General features: G+C 27.4%; 1 protein-coding gene across 3 annotated transcripts in view; it reads right to left on the bottom strand.

Moving 5' to 3' along the window:
- LOC123299724 (unconventional myosin-XVIIIa) overlaps positions 1 to 23,689 on the bottom strand; it is a 274,559-nt gene that overhangs the window by 144,651 nt on the left and 106,219 nt on the right. Inside the window, exon 1 of one of the 3 annotated variants that reach the window (XM_044882039.1) lies at positions 12,845 to 13,094. The exons of the other annotated variants lie outside the window; for them this stretch is intronic. Within the exon in view, the coding sequence (XP_044737974.1) occupies positions 12,845 to 12,964 (120 nt within the window). The 5' untranslated portion in view covers positions 12,965 to 13,094. Of the gene's footprint in view, positions 1 to 12,844; positions 13,095 to 23,689 lie in introns of those variants that run through there. 3 annotated transcript variants of the gene reach the window in all.

Below are 23,689 nucleotides of genomic sequence, written 5' to 3'. Positions count from 1 at the left end.
AAGTACCTACACATTGTATGTTTAGTTCACAACTGATCGAAGAAGTCTCGATCTTAAACGAATAAAGGAAAAGCGTAATGGCGAGGCGTATAACTAATAATAATTACAGGATTTATCTATTAGATATTACAATGCTTGAATCACACAAAGCTCAGATTGGTCCCATAATGAAAACCTTGGCATACACATGTAGGAAAACATTGTCCTTGCCACAAAATATATGAATTTAAAACTCATTGTTTGAAGAGATTAAATTTTAATAATTGGAATCAAAAAAATTGATTAAGACCAACTACTGTTACAATAAACCAACAAAATATAATTGTTTATTTATGTTAATTTCCTATGATAATTGTATATGATTACTTTGTTTATAGAAATCAAACTAATTATTATTGATTACTACTTATTGGTTAATTTACATATGTAGGTTTTGTTGATTTTACATTATAGGATAGAGTCTCGTACCATGAAGATAATGTACCTTGAATCACACCTCAATTTCTGGATTGCAAAGATATTGTTCTTAATGAGAACATAAGATCTCTATGAAGTCAAAGTTTAATTGCCATTCGGCAAGGTATATGGCCGAGAAATGTGTGCATTTCAGGTGGGATAAACAATTTGGCAACGTAGAATTGAGGGAATTGAGTTAAAAAATACGCACAGTTATGTACCTAGGATATAACAACGTCCTGAATCAGTGATCACTGAACACCATACATTTTAAATCTTCTGTTATAGATCACCAGATATGAAGTCGTTTCCTAGAGTGCTTGAGTGCCTTATCATCATCTCACTATCAATCATTTGGGGTGATCCAAGGTATGGTAATTATGATTCATGATACGTTATGGTCTTGTATTGTGGACCACATATTAATAAAACAAGTTGTAATTCAAGGTACAACAGTCTCCCATTAACATTACAAATATTTATAAAAAAAAATTGTATGTACTGAAAATATAAGCAATAAATTAATTTAATATATTGTAAATATTTTTCCTACACATTTTATTCATTTTTTCTATTCTCAAGGTAATTTCCCAATAAAAATTCATCAGGTAGTAAGAACTTGTAAAATATGAACAGCTGCAGTGGCATCTACAATTAGATTTTTTCAATAAAAATGCTATAAATTTTTTTATTAACAATTTAGTTTAATTTGTTTAGTTTTGATTTTCAAACTTATGAATTTTAATTGAAATTGAAATTTTAATATTTAAAATGTAATTAATTTTCTTGGATAAAATGTAAAATTTCAAAGATATAAATAGCTATCTATGGCATTAAATCTTAAAGTCTTTAGAATACATCTATTTTACAATCTTATGTATCATTTACTATTTACTAATTTATCTATGATAATATTTTTATGTAAAAATAATTTTTAAGGTAATTCGACCTGGAGTGATAATCAAAAAATAAAATAAATACTGCATCAATATACTACAGAGCTCAATGTTAGCGAACAAATCATTTAGCAAAATAAAATTATTCAGAAGGTTAGTAAAATTTAATTTTATGCATCTTGCAAAGGAGTTTAAAATGGCGAGTGTAAAATATTTTCAAATGAGTTATGAGAACGGTTTATTTTTGTCCCCCGACACAAAAATAGGGGTTTTATAACATAGTAATAAAGGTGTGTATCTGTGTGTCTGACTGTGGTATCGTAGCTCCTAAACGAATGAATCGTTTTTATTTGGTTGTTTTGTTTGAAAGGTGACTTGATCGAGAGTGGTCTTAGTTATCAAGAAAATTGGTTTAGTTTGGATAGCGTTACATGGAAAAAGCCACATTAGTCAGGGGATTTGAAAATTTCACTTGTAACTATAACTACTGCCAATTTCGTTCATCCTTTTATAACACGTTTTTATTAGCTTGGTATGTGTCTATGTAACGGAATCTTTGAACGTGATTTTCACCCACTTCAGAAGGTCGAATTGAATTGACTCTTCGCACACTTATTAAGGATCGATGGCAATAAAATAATTTAATCGATTATCCTGATTAGGATCTTCAGGATTAACGATTATTTAAAAAAATCTTTGATGGTGGAAGCGCAGATAATATTAGTGAAAAAGCTTGAACTTTTTTTGAAGTGTTTTTAATTTATGGTATCATTTCACACATGATAATTAATTTAATAAAATCACGACCACCTTAATAGATATTGATTATTCCATTAATTTTAAAATTTTCTCCTACGAAACTGTAATGCATAAATTATCAATTAATTCCGGTTTTTTGTAATAAAAATTTAACATATTTATTGCATTCAAAAAATGGCTACTAAAAAAATTAACCTGCTGACAAAAAATAAACAACTATTTTAATGCATATTTAAAAAAAATTAAAAAGTTGTTCTCCAACTGAGAGCAAAAAAAATAAGTTGCTTGTATAAAAATTTTCTTGTACTTGGCACTCACTTTTAAATAAACGATAAATTCACAAGGTCTTTATTTGAACTTGGATAAAAACTCCATATTTTAAGAAAATATTTTCCAGTCTCCAAAAATGTGAGAAAACTTTGAATGAACTGTGCTCACAATTAAGTGCCACGTTGTACAATTTTAGTTTGCTCAGATGTTCATCAAAAAGTTAAGAGTTTTTTTTTAATGATTTATTAAGATTTTAGTTATTTTGTAATTTTTTTTACTTTAAAAGGTAAAACTTGAACTATAAAAATTATTCATATATTATAATATTATAAATAAACAATTAAGAAAAAACCATAATTAAAATATCATTTTTATAAAACGTAAATTTAATAAACATTAAAGTTTAATATTTGAATAAATTATTTATATAATAAATATATATTTAATTTTAAAATGTTTATATTTATTTATGAAATAGATAAATTTAACAATTTTATCAGTTAAAATATTTTATATATTAGCCATTTCGTATACCTACTTATTAATAAATACATTACGAGATCTATGTAAGAGTAAAAGTCTGGTATGAGAGCCACAAAACTTCCATGTACACAGCTACAATACATATAATGTTCTGTATTTATTTCTTTCATCAAACAACCGTTGTCTTGGAAACATTAATTTTTGCATTAAGTGAAATTTACAAAATTTAAACAACTCCCGACAAAATTTTCGGGTACGGAACCCTAAACTCGCATTTGAAACATATCTAAGAACACTCTTCATTAAATTGCCTTTTTCCTTAAAGCCTTTTCCTAACTGAGTCGATTTGACAGATCATCGACAATTTTTAGTTTTTTCGGATACGGAACCCCAAATTCGCACTTGAAAAATAGCTTTAAAAAAATTTTCCATTAAATTTACTTTCAAACAAAATCAAAAAAATTAAAATCGGTTCACCCGTTTAGGCGCTACGATGCCACAGGCAGGCACACACACACACATAGCGGTAGAACTTAGTAACACCCCTTTTTTTAGTTCGGGGGTTCAAAGAACTATAAATTTGAAGATTTTTATTTAAAATACCAACCAAATTGTAAAATAGTTTAAAATTTCAAGCTTGAACATTAGCCTGGCAGAAGCATTATAATCAAAATGACTCTTTTTTTGCAAAATACGAGATGTAGAAACATTTCATAATGACTTAATGAGAAGCGTTATCTTGCAAACAAAAGATTAATTCGATAACAGATCATAAGAAGCGATTTTCAAATGTTTATCACTTCGTTGCTCATAGAGCCAGCTTTAGCGCGGAAATATGAGTTCTATATCTTAAAAATTATATTATTTTCATACAATGAGATCATCGTTTATGTAAAATTATTGCCTATATGTTGAAGTATATTAATTTTTTATTTTATAATTTTACTATATAAATAATGAAATCGCAGTCTGAAAACTCTCATATCAAACGATATAATGAAAAGATAAAAAAAATTCTGCGTGTGATTTATTTGACTAAAAATCCAAATCCTCCTAATTACGACTGAATTGTATGGAGGTAAAACATTAACAAATATATTTTAAAAATAACATAGATAATGTTATTTTTTATTTATAATAATGTATATTTCCTTGTGTCAATTAATTAAATAAATTAAGAAATATATAATTTGTTATAAAATTTTGTAGATAAATAAATAATAAATACATGGTATTTGTAATTAATAATTTCGTATAATTATAATGAGAATTTACTGTTAAATGTACATGGGTACTCATAATGTACCCGTTTAGATTTTTTTATATTACGTAACAGACCAGCGATCACAATCACCAAAAAAAAAAAAAAAACAGCAAAATTATAATTCACTGAGCATATGAGCATTTTAGAAAAATAAGAAGGATTATACTCTGATTAATTTAAAAAGTGCTTACGAAATTTAAAAACCTCCGACAAATTTTTTTCTATCTAAAAACATTCTCTCTTCAATTGCTTTTTCCTTTAAAGTCTTTTCCAAATTACATTTCAAACGATAAAAAAATCGAAATAGGTTCATCCGCTTAGGCGCTACGGTGCCACAGACAGACATACAGACAGACACACACACATAGTGGTCAAACTTATAACACCCCTTTTTTTTAGTTTCATATAAAATTGATTTTGGAAAACCAAGTACTTGCTCGAAGGTGTTCAATTCAATAAAAGTTCATCCAATATTGGGAGAATTATTTTCTCGACAATCGTTGGTTTAAAATGGAACTACAATAAAAAGCTTATAATATTGTTTTCAGCAGGCTTTGAATAAGTGGTAGGATATTAAACCATAGTATTTATACATAATATATAATAAACCATAGTAATTTATACTTAATAAAGCAAAGCCAACTCTTTGAATGGTCTAGTCATTCTGTAGATCACTGCTTAAGACTTATCAGCCCGTTTATGACTGCCAGGCTGCTTAACGTCAAAAGTGATTTTCTCAATACCTTTTTACCTAACACGTAGTATGGAACTGTGTAAGGTATCGTGAATGGATCAAACTTTATTAATAAATATTTGATTTTTTTTCAATTGTATCAAAATAAATTATTTACATTGCAAAAATTTCAATATTCATTTTAATAATTTACTCATCATTAATCAACAAGTAATGAAATTTTTATACCATGTATATAAAATATACCAAGGTATACTAAGTTTAGTCCCAAGTTTGTAACGCTTAAAAACAATAACGGCACGAACAAAATTTTGTTATAGGTGTTCATAAAATCACCTAATTAGTCCATTTCCGGTTGTCTGTTTATCGTCTGTCCGTCTGTCATCACGATTACTCAAAAACGAAAGGAGATCTCAAGTTGATATTTTTATAGCGTGCTGAAGACGTAAAAAGTGAGGTCGAGTTCGTATATGAGCAACATAGGTCAATTGGGTCTTAGGTCCGTAGGAGACACTCGTTTAAATATCAAAAATGTTCCTTATAAAAGAATAAACAACTTTTGTTTGAAACATTTTTTCGTAAACATCACTGTTTACCCTTGAGAGCGCATATTATGCGCAAATTGTAGTATTATATGGGAATATCAGTTATGTATGTGTGACTTGTATGTATGTGTAATGTGACTGGGTAATCAATACTGTTTATACATGGTACTTGAACAATTAACTCAGTCAATTTTTTGTTTTCACTCGTTTTTATAAAGTATAGTTATCCTGCTATCACGAGTGCGATCGATTTATTATTATTATTATTTATTAATATATGAATAATAAAATCAGTAAATTTTATAAATGTTATTAATAATAACGCCCTACTGTTTTTGAGACCAGTTTATTAATGTTTTTCTATTTCATAAAACAAACAAAAAATTAAATTAAAATTTAAAATATAAATAAAAAAAAAAACTATAATATTGATTTATTTATTGTAAATCCTTAACATGTATGATATTAATAATATAAAGAGGAGGTATTATGATCGTTATTACAAAGTTGCATCTTCTTCGTCTTGATAAAAACAGGTTCGTATTTTAAACAGTTTATGAATGGATTTATTTTCAATGTCTTGTCCTTTATAGCGTAAAACCAACAAAATTGAGAAAAAAAAAGCATTATTTATGTTCGCGAATCGTGTATTAAAAAAAGTAAAATTTGCAAAATTAAAAAAAAAATCTTCAACGAAGAACAAGTCTGAAATTTATTTATTTAAAAATTTTAATTTATATTTAAAATTATTTATTAATTTTTTCATGGGAGCGCAAAAAAGTAATAAGTTGTGGAATTTTCAATATACAGGGTGGTCCAATTTATAACAAGAGAACTTCAGGAAATGGTAGATAACGTTAAAATAATCATAATTGATCATGATTGCCATTTTTTCTAGATAGAAGTAGTTGAATTGTTGTTATTTTGTTGAAATTTTGGCAAAAACAATGCCATTTTTGAAAATATTACAAAACACAATGAACTTTGATCTATATAATCTTTTTTAACATATACCGGAGATTAAGCCCCAATATTTTTATTAACCCCCGAACTAAAAAAAGGGGTGTTATAAGTTTGACCGCTATGTGTGTGTGTCTGCGTGTTTGCTTGTCTGTGGCATCGTAGCGCCTGAACAGATGAACTGATTTTAATTTTTTTGGTTTCATTTGAATGGTAATTTAACGGAGTGTTCTTAGCTATGTTTTCCGAAAAAACTAAAAAATTTGCGATGATATTCAAAATCGATTCAGTTTGAAAAAGGAATGACATATAAATAATTACTGTGGAAATTAATGGTCAAATAAACCTGGTTCAATTCATTTCGAAAAGTGAAATGGTAAACTAATTAGGTAATTTAAAGCAATAATTCAAAAGAACAAAATCAAATATTTCAATTTCATTTAAAATATTTCCAAAAATTTGTCCCAAAAATGATAGCTCTCAAGTATCCTTTTCATCTCATCTAATTTCCTTGACACTTTGATATTGATCTAAGAAGGAATGTTTTAAGTTGAAAGTGTTTATCTGTGCGTCTGTGTGTTTCTCAGGGGCATCGTAGCCCCTAAACGGTCGAACCGACTCAATTGAGAACATTTTATAGCAAAGTTTCCAAAAATCGGTAACAAGGAATAAATCTTATTTGTCGGGGGTTTTTTAAATTTTGTAAATTTCACTTGTCATATAAAAAATTATCGATACTTCTATGACAAACTAAATTATGACTCCAATCCTGTGAAAAGCAATTAACTATCACACAAATAATAAAATAATTAAACATGGCGGGATGACATAGTAAAAAGTAAATTTAAATTAATTTTGTTAATTTATCTTAAATGATTGAATTCTTCCTTTTATATGTTTTAAAGACGACTTCTACGTTTAACGTACGTGTAATTGTAAATAAAATAAAAATTAAAGTAATTATTATTTCAGAACTATATATATTGAAGAAATTTTTCAATCAATAAAATAATAATAACGACACGAGGTCAACATGCTCAATAAAAGGAGGCTTCTCACTCACATCTTAAACTCAGACGCCGCCATAAGCCTACGGCAAAGTCAACACCACAGATATATACAATATATGCTACATACATAGTTTTATATTTTACAAGTTAACAAGACACAGTCTCAATATTATAAATTCAACCATTTACGGTTTTAAATTTATATTCATACTTGATTTTATTTATAAAATATATATTTCTACTTCCATTATCGTTAACTAGCGGGATGGTATGCCTGCCTTATATGTAATAATGCAAGCTGCGATATAAGTAATTCAGGATAAAGCTTTGAATTAAGTAATACAGAACTAACTGGGTTGTCCATCTATCTAGATTTGATAGGGAGACTCTAGAAACCGCCTCTAGATATTAACATAAATCCTCCAAACAGTTCAAGTTAATTCGACAGTTCCTAACAGCTTTTATTTCCAATTAGTTGAAAAATATTTATTGAAATTTTAAATATTGGAAAAACTGGATATAAAAAATATCGTACAGTTTATGATTCGGTGATATACTTATTAATTTTACTATTTCCCGACTTTCTGGTTCATCTATCATCCCGACTATTCGAAACTTTGAAGTGACAACCTTACTGTAAGTTCTAATATCTTCGAGGACATTGTGTTATTAAAAAAAAGTTGTTCACCACCTATTCTCATTGTTATATTCGATTCAGGGTTAGGATATATTTTGATAGTTAAATTTATTAAGAACGTAAATTTTAGAGACTATCACATCTAACAACATTTTCCACTACGAATTCTTAGCCAAAGATTCATCTTTCAGGTGCCAGCACCTGAAAACAAATTCAGAATTGCCTCTTTTTAATATGTTCGACAAAGGATCACATCCCAATCTTGCAAATGTCAGTCAATGCAAGTAATTTTTGCATTTATTATTCAATTATCATCTTATTTGAATATCGTTTTCAATGGACGGATCAATTTTAGGTTTGTCATCCAATGAAATATTATTCGCATTCCCTAAGAGTCACGAATAAAAGAATTTTCGTAGAGGTAAAAGTTCTCAGATACGAATTTAAAACAGCATCTAAAAGCTTACTTAATCAAATTAGTTGGTATAATATACCCTCCAAATCATCCCCAGAATTGAGAAGACAAGGTCATATTGCACATGATTATTTAAACGATTTGAGTATGTAAGGTTTAATTTAAATAAAGTTCGCCTTATGATCGAAAAATTCGAACATATTTGATTATGTCTCTAAATTTTTTTACTGGTAACAACTACATCTCGTCAATAGCTCCCAAACCACATAAAAGAATATCGGTTGACACACAGAGAAGACAAAAATGCTCAACAATTTTGTCTTTACCCATGCCTATATAAGTTACAGTTAGATTTTTACTTACGAAAGTATTTGAAAATGTATTTCCTTCATGTCTGACATAATTACTTACCTGAAAATAAAGAAAATTATACATAAATTTATTGATCTTAAGGAATACTTATAAATATCAGGTATTAATAAAACATTCTTATAAAAAGATGTAGAACCAACTGTAACCGCTTCCATGTATATATGAAATATATCAAGGTATATTAAGTTTAGTCCAAAGTTTGTAACGCTTAAAAATATTGATGCTAAAAAAATTTTGATATAGGTGTTCAAAAAATCACCTAATTAGTCCATTTTTGGTCATCTGCCCGTCTTTCTGTCAACACGATAACTCAAAAACGAAAAATGATATCAAGCTGAAATTTTTACAGCGTGCTCAGGACATAAAAAGTGAGGTCGAGTTCGTAAATGGGCAACATCAATGTACGTTGGACCCATCTTTTAAACCGTTAGCAATAGAATAAAAGAAAACAACTTTTGTTTGAAACATTTTTTCGTAAACATCACTGCTTACCCGTGAGGGTGCAAATTAGGCGCAAATTATACATATAGTATGTATTATATCTATGGGAATATCAGTTATGTATGTGTGACATGTATGTATGTGTAATGTGACAGGGTAATCAACACTATACATAGTATTTCAACAATTAACTCAGTCAATTGTCTGTTTTCACTTGTTATATTTAATAATATATAAGTATTTTTGAGTATTATAAGAAAATTTGTCGAAAATAGTTCTAATTTTTATCACAAAACGATAGAAACCTTTTTTAAAATTAAATGGTAGAATAATGGTAGTAATATGATTAATCATTTTAATTTCAATGAGAATAATATGTCTTTGAATTTGAACTTTTATATGTAAATAAATAAATTAAAAAAAGTAAAAATAAAAAATAAAATATAGAACAAATTTACTTAAAATTTTAGTAAGAACAACATTTTTATATTAATATTGTGAATAACAAGTTTTTGTCGTACTTACTGCATACACTTATGTACTATTACATACAGTTATCAAATGTATTTATGCAAAGGTGATTGAGTGATTTATGAGAATCATTTATCATCGTATGTTATTTTTAATTTTAAATAAGGTATTTATTACAAAATATTGACATGAGCCTCGCACGACCTCTATATCTAGGATCCGTATGCAAAAGAGTATAAATCAAAAATTCGTTAAATAAAGTTATTTCACATCTTTAATATATGAACCTTAACTTTCATTAATTTTTAGATAGAGTCTAATCATTTAAATCCGAGATCAAATGTCAACTGCGAGGAAAGAAATAAAATAATTATTACTTCTAAGATCTTAGAGGGTTAAAAAAGCTTACTTTAAGAAAAAGTCAATTGTTTGTTTTCACTTGTTGATAATGAGTTTGTTTGAGCAAAAAATATTTAACTTGAAGATGTCATGTTCAAAATTATATAGAAAATAGTTTACGTTGAAAGTAAAAAAGTACAATTTTTGTAGACAGAGGTAAAATGTACGTTACAAAGAGTTTATGAAAAATGTACACTTAAGAAAAATAAAAATATTTGAATGATTTTTATATAATGAATGAATTCTGAATATGATGATTTCAACCTTGAAAGTTTTAAAAGAACAATATAATATTATGTTTTTAATATTATTTATATGGTATGATAGTGGTTATTGTAGTAATTCAGTGGAGATAGCACACACATTAATATTGATTTACGATGGAAGATGGAGAATATTCAATTATATTTTATAATTAATAATTTATTGAAAAATTTCTCATTTATCAAATGATAATTGACAAGTTTGTTAAAATCATATTAGATAATTAACGCTTGAAATTATCTCTGATTTCGCCTTTTCAACCTAAACAATTTCATGAAAAATAGACCTAGTATTCTGGATTTGGTGTAACGATAAAGCACATTCATTTATAATAATATTAATTACGAATTTTATAAACCGATTTCAAACAAAAAAGGGGGAGGTTATCAATTTGACTGTATTTTTTTTAAATGTGTGTTAGCTCAGAACTTTTGACTGGGTGAACACACGATTTCGATGATTCTTCTTTTAGTGACAAATTAGTCAGTGTATACTTCAGATTCACTAAAAATCACAAAATAAAATAAATTTTAACAAAAAAAAACTGACTTCAAAAGAAAAACTTTTATAAAACAAATTAATATGCACTAAAAAGTAAAAAAATAACGATCAAATAATGTAGTTAAAATTATTGTTATTTTTGAGTCGGTGTCAGCCAAAGAAACAACTCTGACAGAATGTCTCCAAGGCAGAATTTCGGAGCCTGTATTCATGATTACCACAAGATATGTCTTATTGTTTGAACAACAATGCATTTCCATTTCACAACAAAGACGAGATTAGATCCACAACTCGTTAATTTTTAAGTACACATTAAGATGTTATTTTTATTTACTTTTACAAATTTTAATTACTCTTTCTGTTTAATATGGGCAAAACGCCAATTTCAAATTACATTTTTTTATATTTGATTAATTAAAATACATTTGATAAAATTACTCTCTACAAACGTGTATTTTCAATTAAAATGTTTTGAATGCAAATTAATTTTATTAGTTTATTATTGAATGCAAAATAAATAAAAAAAACTTGATAGAATTGAACTAAATTTTTCAATTTGCATATCTGTAATTTATATGTTTTTTATCCAAATACAGAAGTTATTTACAAAGCAAATGTTATCTAAATACACGAATTACTTAAAAGTAATTAACAATTTCTGGAATACCTTGTCAATTAATTTTATTTTATTTCACTTTTCTTTGACGAGGCTTTATATATATTTTTGGGATCATCATATAAAGGAATTTATGATACCTAAGGGTCAACGCGTATTGATGGAACAAAACGTACAGTACACAATGATAAAGAAAATATCCAAAATACACTAAAAAAGCCAAAGTTTGGCCGACGATCATATTTTCTCTATTTATAGGAATATAAATTTAAAATTTTGCAAAATCATGAGTGATGGGTATTTTGCCAAGCGTCAGAGATGGTTAAAGATATCGAAAACAAGTGGAAACAATTGATTGAGTTAGTTGTTGAAATACCACGCATAGACAGTGTTGATTTCTCTATCACATTACGCATACATACATGCACATACATAACTGATATTTCCATATAATACATACTATACAATTAACGCCTAATTTGCGCCCTCACGGGTAAACAGTGATGTTTACGAAAAAATGTTTCAAACAAAAGTTGTTTATTTTTTTATAAGGAACATTTTTTACATTTAATCTCTGATCTCTTACGGTATACAAGATGGATCCTACGGACAAAAACCCACTTGAACTATGTTGCTCATTTACGAACTCGACCTCAATTTTTACGTCCTGAGTACGATGTAAAAATTTCAGCTTGATATCTTTTTTCGTTTTTGAGTTATCGTATTGACTTAGTATACCATGCATATTACATATATGCATGGTATAAAAATTATTAGAAAAAGTTGCTTAGAAAATTTTTTAAAATTATTTCATTATTTTGGCACACACTCATAATTATTACAAGTTTATTGAAATATTTGAATACATAAAACAATTAAATTACCAATTTGTCCAATTTTTACAATCTATAGCACACTAGTTATAAAAGTTTATAACTAGTTTGCTATGAATTGTAAAAACTGGACAAATTGATATTTTGATAGTGTTATATATTCAAATATTTCAATAAGTAATTAATTTACATTTAAAAATATTAATTAGGCAATTTCGTCACTTATTTTTACAATATCTAAAGCAATAAGTTCAATTAATTATTATTTTTCAGTCATTTTAATTTGACATTTACTATACTATTTACATGTATACAATTGAAAACGCACGATTTATTGCAAACTTTATAAGATAACAGCGCTGCAATTTAGCTGTCGCCTCCACCTGATTTGCTCCCTGTCAATACTGTATAGGGCGAAAGTTATTCTTGCTGTGTGAAAAAGACAAAAATTTTGTTTTTACGATAAAAATAGGTAAGAGGGAACTTGAAATAGCAGGAAATTCCATAGTTCGGGTTTTAAAAGCTATATAATTTTAAAAAAATGCGTTTATTACTTACTTCCATACAATCTGCTTGATCTTCTGAAACGATTCCATTAGCTTTCAATAAATTAAAATCTCTTAACAACGAATCATAACTCCAACTACAATTCACTTTTTGATTCATTGCTAGATCCATTAATTGTGTCCATGAAATTGTTTGCACATTATTCGAAAATTTACGCTTATTCAATTTATTCCGGAAACTATTATTTGTACTTAATTTACGATTTAATGGCGGATGTATCGGTGGCGGATGACTATTAATTTTCGGTGAAACTTTACGAACAATTTTTGGTTTTGTAATTGGTTTATTATTATTTTTAATTAAATTATCTTTAATTGATTCCTCTGAACTATTAATATCTGAATTATGATTAATTGCTTCAATGACAATCACACCATTCTTTAAATGACGACCACCATTTGCTAAAGAATTTGGTGATACGGTTGATTTAAATGGTGGCCTTTGTTCTAAAACTTTACGTAATGACTCACGACGTTTATTTTTAATTTTCTTCGATGTTCCATTATTCTCCACAGTTTTAATCGCTGTGCTACCATTTTGATGTATTTTCGCAGTCTTCAAATTTGTCGCTCGTGTGGCTGTATTATTTAATTTCGTGGCTTTATTCTTGATACCTTCAATCATTGAATCGTTATCTTCTGTATCACTCATACCATCATAAGAACTAATACTTGGTGAATGTTTATGGCCACTAGTTGGTGTCACAGACTTATTTTCTGGCGTTGTATTATAATTACCAGTACCATGGACTTTTCCTTTGCATGAGCGATGTTGTAAAGGGGAAAATTTATTACGTAAATTGTTACCCGCCACTAACGAACCACCACGTAAAGATTGTTCAAATGCTCGTAGGTTGGACATTTTTCACTTTTTTAATAATTTAATGTTTTAATTCGAAATCATTTTAAGGTAGTTCTATATTCGAAATAAAAAATGTTTTATAGTTAGCTTTTTTTACTTCGAATGGCTTAAAACTAATAAATTTGTAAATAATTAAAAAATTAATTTAAAGTTTTGTGCAACTCAGCGTTATGAAATTTATTGTGTTTATGACCATAAGTAAGCAGATGAAATAAAAAAATTACCCAGGAATAATGGGATATCTATGACAAAAATAGCCAATGACAATAATAATCATAACAAAATTAATGACGAAAATTACTTGAAATTTCATAAAAAATTTTTTATGGTTATATTTTTGTTTGGGTTTATTACCATAGCTTTATTTGGCATGAATTACCCTTACTTGGGTTATTTTACTATTGAGTTTTGTCATTTGCTGGCATTCTTGGTCATAGTACTTTTGGCGAAATTTTTAAAGTGTGTTTTAAGAACGAGGAAAAATCAAATTACAGTTCCAGAATGGGTAATTTTTTCTCAAGTTGTTAAGTGGTTTTCTAATTTTTTACAAATTTATCTTAATTGTGTTTATGGACCCTCCTACTAAATAAAAACTACACAATAATCACTTAATCACAATAATCACTTAATCAACTTCAATATAAAGCAATTAAATATATGTTACTTAACATGTTATTTAAAAAAATTATTATTTACAAAGATGTTTGATTAATCAAACCCTTAGAGGATTTTTAGTGATCCGTACCAATACAAAAATAAATATTGATTTCAGGTTGAATTCAAACCATGAAATTCAATTTTTTCCTTCGATTTTCAACGTTGTGTTCAATTTTAAGAAATTTTTTTTTGAAGATTTTTTATGCAGGCTGTTTATGTTAAAGACAATTATTGATAGCACAATATTTCAAAAGGCAGGCATAAAAAAATTGTCGAAATACGAAAATCTAAACCCAAAATCTAAAAACTTGATTTTCTAAATATTCGATATTTGAGTCGCAGCTGACGTCAAATTTTTCAATATTAACAAAGTTACCTTTACCAATCCTACAAATGGCAGAAACAGAAGATAATAAAAATGTATTACTATGGACTCACGGTCTACAAGCCCATATGATATATTTTATCAGAGATCTATTACAGCTCCAAAACCTTTAAACGTCGACATAAAAAGTTCACAAAAGTCATGAGCAACAGAAAAGTGGTAGATAGAGAATGCAATTCTAAGACGTTTAATGTTTTTCGATATCGATACAATTTCGAAATCCTTAATGATTTCTCGATTAAATTGAACATAGTACAGTCGTATAAAATTGATCATTTAACCAATATTATTGCAATATCTATTTATTTAAAAAAAAAGTAAACAAACAAAAATTGCTATCCACAATAATTTATATACCTCTCAATTGAAAATACCTGCTGGTATCATAATAAATGTGTCTATATTTTATGATTCAATTTTTTTCTTTTCATTTGATAACCAAAGTATTGAGTAACCAAAGTTAGTCGATTATAGGTTCGAATTTGAAAAATGATTACAATTTCATTGTAATGACTACTTAAGGTACTAACCCTGAAATACTATAAATAATATTCAGCACTTCTTTGTAGAATTTTAATTCTGACTTAACTGCATATTTTAAAGTGACGTGGAAAGTGCAAATTATGATCATATCAAAAAATGCCCAACAGTAAATTGTGAACAAACAAAATTAAATATTATTTCCAGGCATATAATTAAGTTTTTGTTATCTTTTAGAAGAAAACAGGATTGATATTAATTATACATGCATACATTATTATTTATAAATTATTTTGGATTATTTTTCAAAGGTGTAACAACTATATCTTAAAAATGATTATTTGAAATGATCTAATTTATGTATATTCATTCTATAGTGCAATTTGTGTTAATTCCATCGCTACAGGCCACTTACGAATAATTTAAACTATCTTATAAATGATTTAAAAATTTAAATTCGTTTTGATTAATTTGCAAAAGGTTTACGAACGGCTAAATATGCAGAAGTATAAAAAAAATTTAGTTTATTCGCGTAGTTGTCTGAGTTGAAAAAACTTCGATATATCAATTTTGTGAATCATCAACAAAGAACGGTTAAATCAAAAAAATTTACCTTAAAATCCAAGCTAAACAATGTTTAAACAGGCACAAATTTAAAATGTCAGTACAGTCTCGCTAATAGGGCACTATTAAAAACCAAAGCGTGCCGGATCATTGAAATTTTCGGATTATTTAAACATTTCGGTATTTTTTTTTTTAATAAAATTCGATTTCCGGAGAGTACCGGATTATTGTACAAGTGCTGGATCAGTAAGGTTGTATTGTATTTGAATTAACATATATTATTTACTTATATATAGATTAGGATATTCAGAGTTAAAGCAAGAAGTAAAAAAAAATTTCAAAAGAAGCATTTAAATAGTGACAAAAAACAATTAAAAAATTTCTAATAAGTAGTTAGAATTGGATGGGATTTTATTTCAAAATTTTTTTGTATTTATCACAAAATTTAAACTACGCATTTATGTTATATCATCTCAAATAATGCTTAAGCATCAAAAATATTTCATTAAACTTGTAAAGAAAACTGATACTTGTACATCTGTATATTTTTTCTTCACACTTACAGTGTGTGCAAAAATTGCTTTAATTGCATTATTGCATAATATATCCCTTTTACTAATATCGTAATATTTATATATGATAGGAATTAATTTTAGCATAGAGTATATTTAAAATTTCGAACTTTGTCCTAAAGTGTAATTAATATATATAATCTGTTTAAAAAAAATTCAACAACTCATTTTCCATTCTCCGTTATGAACATTATATTTTCGATATTCTTTTAAGTGTCAAATTAACAAATGAAAATAAACAATTGACTGAGTTAATTGTTGAAATATCCTTTAAAGAAAGTGTTGAACGTCAGTGCTTGCATCATTCATTGTCAGTCATTTCATTCATTTGGTTTTCGAAAATTAAGAAAGAATTTTCTATAATTTTTTTTTCATCTTTCGAGAATGTTCCACAAGACCACTAGTTGAAGCTATCATCATATTTTCAATTCTCTATATTTTATAGTTTTGTAGAAACTGAACTAATATCGGGTAAATAGTGATGTTTACGAAAAAATGTTTCAAACAAAAGATTGATTTTAGTTACATTTTTTAAACTTTTGTTCTATCTCTAAAGGATTACAAGATGTGACCTACAGACCCAAGACCCAATTGATCTATGTTGCTCATTAACGAACTCAAACTTACTTTTTACGCCCTGAGCACGCCAACATTTCAGCTTGATATCTCTTTTCGGTTTTGAATTATCGTGCCGACATACAGACGGACAACTGGAAATGGGCACATTAGGTGATTTTGTGAACACATAGACCCAAATTTTGTTCGGATCATGAATATTTCTAAGCGTTACAAACTTGGGACTACAATTAATAAATCTTGATATATATTTAATATATACAGGGTATAATAAGAGTTAAAACTTAGATTCATTTGTGATCGAAACATTAATTTTATAAATAGCAAAAGCTAGCAAATGAAAAATATCTTGAAAATATTTGTAAAAACTATTTTTTACAGCTAATATCATTCAATTCCAGACCACTGATTCCAAATTGTGCAGATATAGGCTGGTATCGCAATGTAATCAGTTCAGTTAGAAAAAAAACTGATTGACTGCCCTGCGCCAACACCAACACATGAAAAATCTGTAAGTCAAGTTTGGCTCATAATCAATATATTCTGGCACATTAGACGATAATAGAAATTTTCTTTCGTAAAATGAGCTGTGCAATCTTAGATTGTCTATTTGAAAATTCTAAATTTACCCACTATATCAGAGAAAAATAAAGTCGGGCTAATTTTAACCCCAATAAAAAGGTTAAAAATGTTTCATAATTTTCAATTGAAATTTTAACTCCAATAAAAAGGTTAAAAATGTCTCAAAATTCTCAATTGGACACAATTTTCTTACTTTTTTGTAATAAATTCATATCTGTTTAAAATAAAACGATTAAAATGGATATTTCTAAACATTAAAAAAGTTCATGTGTGAGAATTGTAATCACCCAAAAAATTTGAAACAGATAAACTACTTAATTTATAAATATGTTGAAAGTAAAATCAAATCCAAACATTGATAAAATATAACAACAAAAATTATAAATAATTTCACGCTACCATAAATAGTCTACATTTAAAAACATAAACACTTTTTATCCAAACAACACATTAAATATATTATTGAATTATGTAACAATATGTGTTCATACATGATTACATCATCGCTCTTACTCGTAAATTGCATCATATATAAACATAATAATGCCCTTTTATTATTAAAATGTATATTATTAAAGATAATATAATTACAATGTATACAAATATACTTTTTTTTTAGAAGAAAGCCTTTTGGATACATTTACATGAGTACTAATATTTATACCATGTATATGAAATATATACAAGGTATATTAAGTTTGGTCCCAAGTTTGAAAAGCTTTGAAAATATTGATGCTACAAACAAGTTTGGTACAAGTGTTCATAAAATCACCTAATTAGTCCGTTTTCGGTTGTCTGTCCGTCTATCCGTCTGTCTGTCAACACAATAACTCAAATACCAAAAGAGATATCCAATTGAAATTTTTAAAGCGCGCTTAGAACGTAAAAAGTATGGTTGAGTTCGTAAATGAGCAACATAAGTCAATTGGATCTTGTAAACCGTTAGAAATAGAAAAAAAAATTAAATTAAATGTAAAAAAATGTTCTTTATAAACAAATAAGCAACTTTTGTTTGAAAATTTTTTTTGTAAACATCACTGTTCACCCGCGAGGGCGCAAATTAGATGCAAATTGTTTAGTATGTATTATATGGGAATATCAATTACATGTGTGTGGCTATCTAAGAGTGGATATCTTTCTTTATTTACATGACGTAAAAAAAACAAATAATTGGGTCATCAACACTGTCTATACATGGTATTTCAACAATTAGCTCAGTCAATTGTATGTTTTCACTTGTTTTAATAAATATTATGGATGCTTATAATAAGTTATTTTATTCATTAACATTAATTGTTTTAAGATTCATTTATTGACATAGTTAGAATTATTAGGTCAATAGTTTTTATGGTTACGGTAATCACCTTGAACGTTATTAGTTCATTTGATATATCTTAAGTAATGAACAAAATTGAGATATTGTACAGATTACATATTAGGTATATGTAATAATTACAAATTGTATCAAGTTGATATGTTTTATAAAATCATGATTCGCAAAATTTGCTGTCATTATACCCATTTAGAAACAGTTTAAGGCATAAAAGCTATGAATAATATCATGTAAAGAAAACTGAAAACATGCAAGAAGAAAATTTACTTGCTATTTTAATACAAGCTGTATTGGGAAAAATGTTTTCTACTCAAATTAAATAAATCATAGATGAGGAGGCGGTGCAAAGCTATCAACAATGCAATATTTATGTATTTGTACTAATCCTTTCCCTTTATATTATAAATGTGAAAGTAAGGTTGTTTGTTATGCTTTCACGCAAAAACCATTGAATGAATTTGAATGAAACTGTACAATAATATAGCTCATACATAAAACTAACACATGAGGTATAATTTATAAAGATTAGAAAAATTAAATTTAGTCTAAGACATTTCACTACGCCATCTTGAACTCACCACCACCATAGCACATTTTAAACTCTAAATTAAAGATTTTTGTAAAAATGGTAACGAGATACAACTCAGAGTCACCTGTTCTGATACACTCAATAAATCAAGACTATATATTATATGTCTTTTTTTTATTGTTGTCTGTACACAAAATTTATCTGTGTAAAACAATCTCTACCCCTTTTTCGAATGTTATGGAAGGTATACAATTGAGAGCAAGAAAGGTTAAGGCTATAACGCGTTTGTCTTTATTTTTAAGGGTATCAAACTAGTCCGTATATATAAATTTTAAAATACACCGAGAATAAGTAACTTAACTGCGAGTCTATTATTCTGTCAAAAATTTCTAGTGGAAAGGATCTCACCCAAACGATATACAGAAGTTCATTCAAATTGAAATTCAATTTATTCATTCTTTTTTAAACAATACAATATTGTACAGAACATGTCATAGGGAAAAAGAAAGGAAGAGGATAGGAAAAGAGAGGATAGGGAAAAAGAAAGGAAGGGGAAGATATGCAGCTATGGCGGACTTTGTTAGGAACTATCCCAGCATTAACCTCATGCAAACCTAATGGAAAATCATAGAAAACCATAGGTAGGATAGCCGGCATCTGATACTAAAAGATCAAATGCCTCCCGAATATCACTCATAGTGTGATTCTAGTATATTTTGACTTTTTGTTTGTCTCATCGATCAACTATATATGTGGAGACTGGCCCTCACATAATGATTTCGTTATCGATTCTGATCCTGAGTACACCTAAAGTCGACGGAGTCCAGTTTCCTGGCACTCCTTGGTAAAAGGGATATTCTCTACACCGGGAATAAAGTCCTCAAAAATGCATAGATTCGATAAAATCGCAATCATTATGTGTTACAACGATCGTAAGGAGATCCTCAACAGCTGTAGTGGATTATACTATTTGAATATTATTGGATTTCATATTTTACTATAAATACTTTTATAGTAATAATAACATATCTATTATTTACGTAATAGATAGTTATTTATTTATAAAATTAACTGTCTCATTTATGTTATAAAATGTGTACTTATTATATATATGTATATATATATATATATATATATATATATATATATATATATATATATATATATATATATATATATATATATATATGTATATATATATTTTTTGAAAAATAACTCATCTTAAATAATATTAGTATAAAGAAAATGTCTTCGCATAAAAGAACATGAATTGTAAATAAATATATCATCAAATCGCTCGCAGTTATTATTGTATCTATTAAGTATGATATATTAAGGAAGTTACATTGGTATCAAATGTTAAAAATAAAATGACACAACTTATATAAAAATAAGTAAGACATTCCAAATTCTTCTTGAAGCAGAAACAATCAATTTCATCGCTTCAAACTAGAAATGCGACTGGAGTCAAGTATATGCACTACACCCATCACAACTATTAATTAAATTAATTTTATTGCGACCGCGGGAATCGAACCCGCTACCCTCAGCATACCGCGGACGGATTGGTTACGCCTTAACCAACTGAGCTATAGGGCGACTTCATACTCGTAAGAATTCATAGAAAAAATTGTGGATACAAACATTTTAAATATCTTCACTAAATTAGCAATATCAATTATTAATTAATATGAAATAAAATTAAAATAAATTTTTGTGGCGTAGGTCACAAAGTCTTGCTTCATTTAATAAAAATCAAACTATACCTCTGACGATCAATTTATTCGTTCATTAATATAGTCAACAATTTAAACATAATTTATATTACTTAATTCGTTAAAAACATGTTTAGAACTCATGGGATCCACCTTAATATGTTTTTTTAAGGTTTATTATGATTTATGATTTTAGAAAGTGTAGTTATTTGTCATCAATGTTCAATAATATAAAAAACAATTACAGAAATTAATATTAATTATTATATGTATGCCTTTTTATATTATTATAAAGGAAGATATTAATTTATTTAAGTATCTACTTATTCATTATAATACAGGTGATTTGCAATTTCAATATAATTCAGGCAATTATTTATTTTTATTTGCCTAGGGTTCCGTATAAATAAATATCTAGAAATCAGTTTCATAAAGAATTAAAGCCGACTTGTATAAAGTTAAAGTTGCTCTTACAATTAAATCGACTTAATACTGGTTTTAAACAAATGCGCATTTTAAAATGTTTTCTTAACGTCTCAAATGTTAATTAGTTGAGGCAACTTGGCAGTCCTTGAAATAGAACATGAATAATTAAATAAAACTGGATAAAATGACCATTACTTAATTACTTAAAGATAACTTTAATTATTTTAATACATAGCAGTATGAAAAGCTTATTTAAACAGTGTTTTAAAATGTTAAATAATGATTCACAACAACAAATATACGAAATGGGCCACTTTGATGCAAGAATAACGCAGATTAGATGTTAGAATAGCAAGAAAAAAATTATATTTATCAAAAATGAAAATTTTCGCATCTAATGACGCACTTTCCATTTGCACAGGATAGATATATTTATATATACTTTATTTTTTGGAAAATAATGAAGATCGAACGGTTACTCGGCAGTTAGTTTTAAGGCATATATCACCTAAAGTAGAAGACATGGAATTTCAACAAAATAGTTAAAACGTTAGATCTTTAACGTGAAAAATTCAGAGGTTATATTCATTTGACATTCCAAGCATGCTCAAGCTTTATTTTACGTTTTGTTAATATCAATCTGTCACCCAGAATTTGTGACTTGACGCCATTATTTTTCGGGCTAGTCCATTTTTGAAATGTATCTATGCAAACAAGTTTCAAATGCTGGAGTATCATCCATCAAAGATTCTTCAAAACTGTAGATTTAAATCGCCTCAGGCGGAATTATGAAAGATAATTAATGACAGCAGAAAATATTCAATTAATAAAGGAAAATGTGAGAGTAAAATGAACTTCTTCGTTCTCAAAATAATAAAAAAGAAAACTGCTCAACTAGCTATTAGTTTTTTATTCAAAATACCTAGTTTTTTATTCAAAATTTTAACAGTCATCAATGAATATCGAGCTACTACTGCTATTTTTTTTCCGGAGGGTACAGGGTCTGTTAAAAGGTTAAATTTTCACGTGCCATGATGGCATCCTAAAAAGGTAAATTTTGAACTATCACGATCGCCGCCAGAATAATAATATACCAATAACCAGGAAACAATATTACGACCAACAGTAGTTTGTTTAAAATACATTTTATGTAATATTATTAAATATATCCTTTACATTTACATAATGTAATTACTATAAAACATTTAATTAGTTCTTTTTAAATAAAAATTATTATTACATATCATGAAATCCTTGTGGTTTTAAAAATTGAAAGAAAACACTACACGTGTGAGTATGAGAGTTAATAAACCACAAACTGAAGAGGGTCAAACCAAAAAGCTAATTTATATGATAATATTTAATTAATTAATTTTTTATATTTTATTTATATAATTTGTTATTTTAATATATTAAATCAAGGTAATTACTTCCTGTAATTTCACATTTAGAACCACTCCAGAATGGAGTGTGTACCGACCACCTTCGATACCCTTTGATTGCTTTCAACCCTTTAAAAATTAAAGATCACAAATGACTGATGATGGACAAGACTAAGAGACATTAAGTCTTGGTCCTGATGTAACAAATTTTACTTAGTTACACCTTCTTATTTTCCAAAACTTTAAAGAGAAACAAAAAGTCCATTTCAGCAAGAACAAAAGTTTGAATTTTAAACTCGAAATATGTTATTGTACAAATTTCTACATTTAAAGTATTTACAGTAAACTATTAGTTTATGTTACTGTAAATTCGTTTCAAATGAGACTGTACAGTAATGAAACATAAATCACTTGTAAGTGAAATAAAATTCGTAGTAGCAGAGTCTGATGAAAAGAAGAGCATGTTCTTGATACATAATATAGGTCTCTGGTCTTGGCCTTACAAGCTAATTTTGGTCGTTACTACACATGATCATATTTAAAATGTCTATCTCTTTGAAAGCAACGATACCAGCCACGAAGACAGACAAAATATTTTATATCTCCTTGTCCATCTAAATTAATGTTAACAATAACGAAAAAATTCATTTAAAATTTTCAAATGCTATTCCAAATAATCTTAAAACATATTTTTATTTCTTTTTGAACATTATAAATGGTTTGTTTCCACTATTAAAAGATAAAAATATTTCACAATAAAAACTATAATAAATA

Source organism: Chrysoperla carnea, chromosome 5 (genome assembly GCF_905475395.1).
Source record: "Chrysoperla carnea chromosome 5, inChrCarn1.1, whole genome shotgun sequence".
In the NCBI taxonomy this organism is placed as follows: Eukaryota; Metazoa; Arthropoda; class Insecta; order Neuroptera; family Chrysopidae; genus Chrysoperla; species Chrysoperla carnea.
Note: the sequence above shows the minus strand (reverse complement) of the source record. Positions and strands in the feature narration are given on the sequence as shown.